The 2,141-nt window shown below is 50.3% G+C and overlaps 1 protein-coding gene across 1 annotated transcript in view; it reads right to left on the reverse strand.

The window, feature by feature from the left end:
* Positions 1–266: 266 nt before the first annotated feature.
* RNF122 (ring finger protein 122) overlaps positions 267–2,141 on the reverse strand; it is a 24,519-nt gene continuing 22,644 nt past the window's right edge. Inside the window, exon 6 of the mRNA XM_017857424.1 lies at positions 267–1,371. Within this exon, the coding sequence (XP_017712913.1) occupies positions 1,257–1,371 (115 nt within the window). The 3' untranslated portion in view covers positions 267–1,256. The remainder of the gene's footprint in view (positions 1,372–2,141) is intronic.

Raw genomic sequence — 2,141 nt, forward strand, 5'->3', positions numbered from 1 at the left:
GTGGTCCCATCTATTTGGGAAGTTAGGTGGGAGAATCACTTGAGCCAGGGAGGGTGCAGTGATCTGTGATCACGCCACTATGCTCCAACCTCGATGACAGAGTGAGACCCTGCCTCAAAAAGATAAAGAAATTTAAAAAGGATCAGGAACGTGTGTGTGTGTGTGTGTGTTTGATTTGGGTATGGGGAAGTGAGAAGAGGCAATTCGAGAACTTTTTCCCCTCTATTGGCAGAAAAGGGCCAGGCAGCCACAACCACAAGCAAAAGTAGGTTAGAGAAACTTGTTATTAAATTTATTTTTCTTTAAATATGTAACTTTCTTCCACCCTCACCCACTCCAGGGAGGAACAGAAAATCCCCACCCCCTTCCATTCTGGGGATTTCATATCTAAAGCCTGAGCGGTGAGGATGAAGTATAAAAATACTATTTACAAAGGGAAGGAGGTATCTGTTGCTTAACCGTAGACACCCCCCCCCCCCCCCCCCTTTGACCCAAAAAAAAAAAAAAAAAAGCCCCTGGGAATCAATTTAAGCATAGAACTAGCCCTCCTCTAGAGGGGCCCGCAAACCTCAACATAGAATAGGAAGCTCCGAGATTAACTGAGGAAGAGACTGAATGGATAGCACCGTGGGTCCTGGCAGGGGACGGGCCCTCTCTTACCCTGGAGTCAGCCGGCGCTGGCCAGCCTTTGTTTCCATAGGTCCCATGTAAACATTGACATTTTCCTTTATGTCCCTGCTCTTCTGTTTTCTACAGAGCCTCCCTTGCCTCCCGTGGAGGCGCTTGGTTCCTTGATCTTTCCTTCCTTCCCTTCTAATCTTCCTCTGGAAGGAGTGGGAAGGGGAGGGAAGGCTGTAGAGAGGGCAGAGCCCATCTCATCCCTTCTGGATCAGGGCAGTTCATCCTCCTAAGGGGAGCCTTGAAAGAGGATGTTCTCCATGTTCTTGATCGGGGTGAATGCCTGCCCCCATTACAGGGACAAGGCAGGTAGATAGTCCAGTACCGGGAGACAGTGGTCTTGATGGGAGAGGCCACCAGCATGGAGTAGCAGGGAAGAAGGCTTCAGGAGGCAGGAAGTGGGGGCACGTCTGGCACTGGTCTCAAACTGAGGGTGGAAACCCAGCCCTAGACCACCCTTCCCATCACTGGGAAAGTGATCATCATCACCCTACAGTCCTGTTGGTTGGAGCTGTGCAGAGGGACCAGGCATCCATGAGGCAAGAGGTCTTCTCCAGGTCTCGGTGTAGTGGCAGCACTCACACCAGTTCATCCAATAGAATCCCAATGTTCTGCGTGGCCTCTGAGGGACCAGCAATGGGCTTGTTACACATGGGGCAGACACAGCGAACTTCCAGCCATTTCACCAGACACCTGGGAACAAATGAAGAACGGTAATCTCTAACAAGATAGACCACACTGCTCCAGTTGTCTCTCGAAACAAGAATATCCCATGGTGGCTCACACCTGTAATCCTAGCACTTTGGGAGGCTGAGGCAGGTGTATCACCTGAGGACAGGAGTTCGAGACCAGCCTGGCCAACATGGTGAAACCCCATCTATACTAAAAATACAAAAATTAGCCAGGCATGGTGGCGGGCACCTGTAATCCCAGCTACTTGGGAGGCTGAGGCAGGAGAATTGCTTGATCCTGGGAGTCAGAGGTTGCAGTGAGCTGAGATCGCACCACTGCACTCCAGCCTAGGCAACAAGAGCAAAACTCCATCTCAAAAAAAAAAAAAAAAACAGAAGAATATCCCTATCCCTGTCCCAACCTAATACCCCTGGGCTTTGCTCTGTGTTCACGCAGGACCAGGGACATCACTGGCAAGGGGTAAATAGAAAGTGGCAGAGACTGGAAGGTTCCAGAAGATGATCCCTGATTATTTCTCCTTTGACAGGCACCCTAGACACATTCCCACTTACTTCCGGTGAAAGGCGTGTTGGCACGGGAGCACGCCTAACTCATCCTTCCCCTTGAAGTCTTCCAGACAGACTGCGCAGGTCTGCTGCAGAGAGAAAGGAGCAGGTGTGTGAGGAAACTGGGGAAGCATCTCATTCATTCATCCCCAGACAAGAAAACTAAGCTCTAGCCCAGTCTGTTCTACAAGGCAGGGAAACTTTTAGCCATCCTTTACAAAACTG

This window comes from Rhinopithecus bieti, unplaced genomic scaffold, assembly GCF_001698545.2.
Source record: "Rhinopithecus bieti isolate Rb0 unplaced genomic scaffold, ASM169854v2 scaffold_2077, whole genome shotgun sequence".
Lineage (NCBI taxonomy): Eukaryota > Metazoa > Chordata > Mammalia > Primates > Cercopithecidae > Rhinopithecus > Rhinopithecus bieti.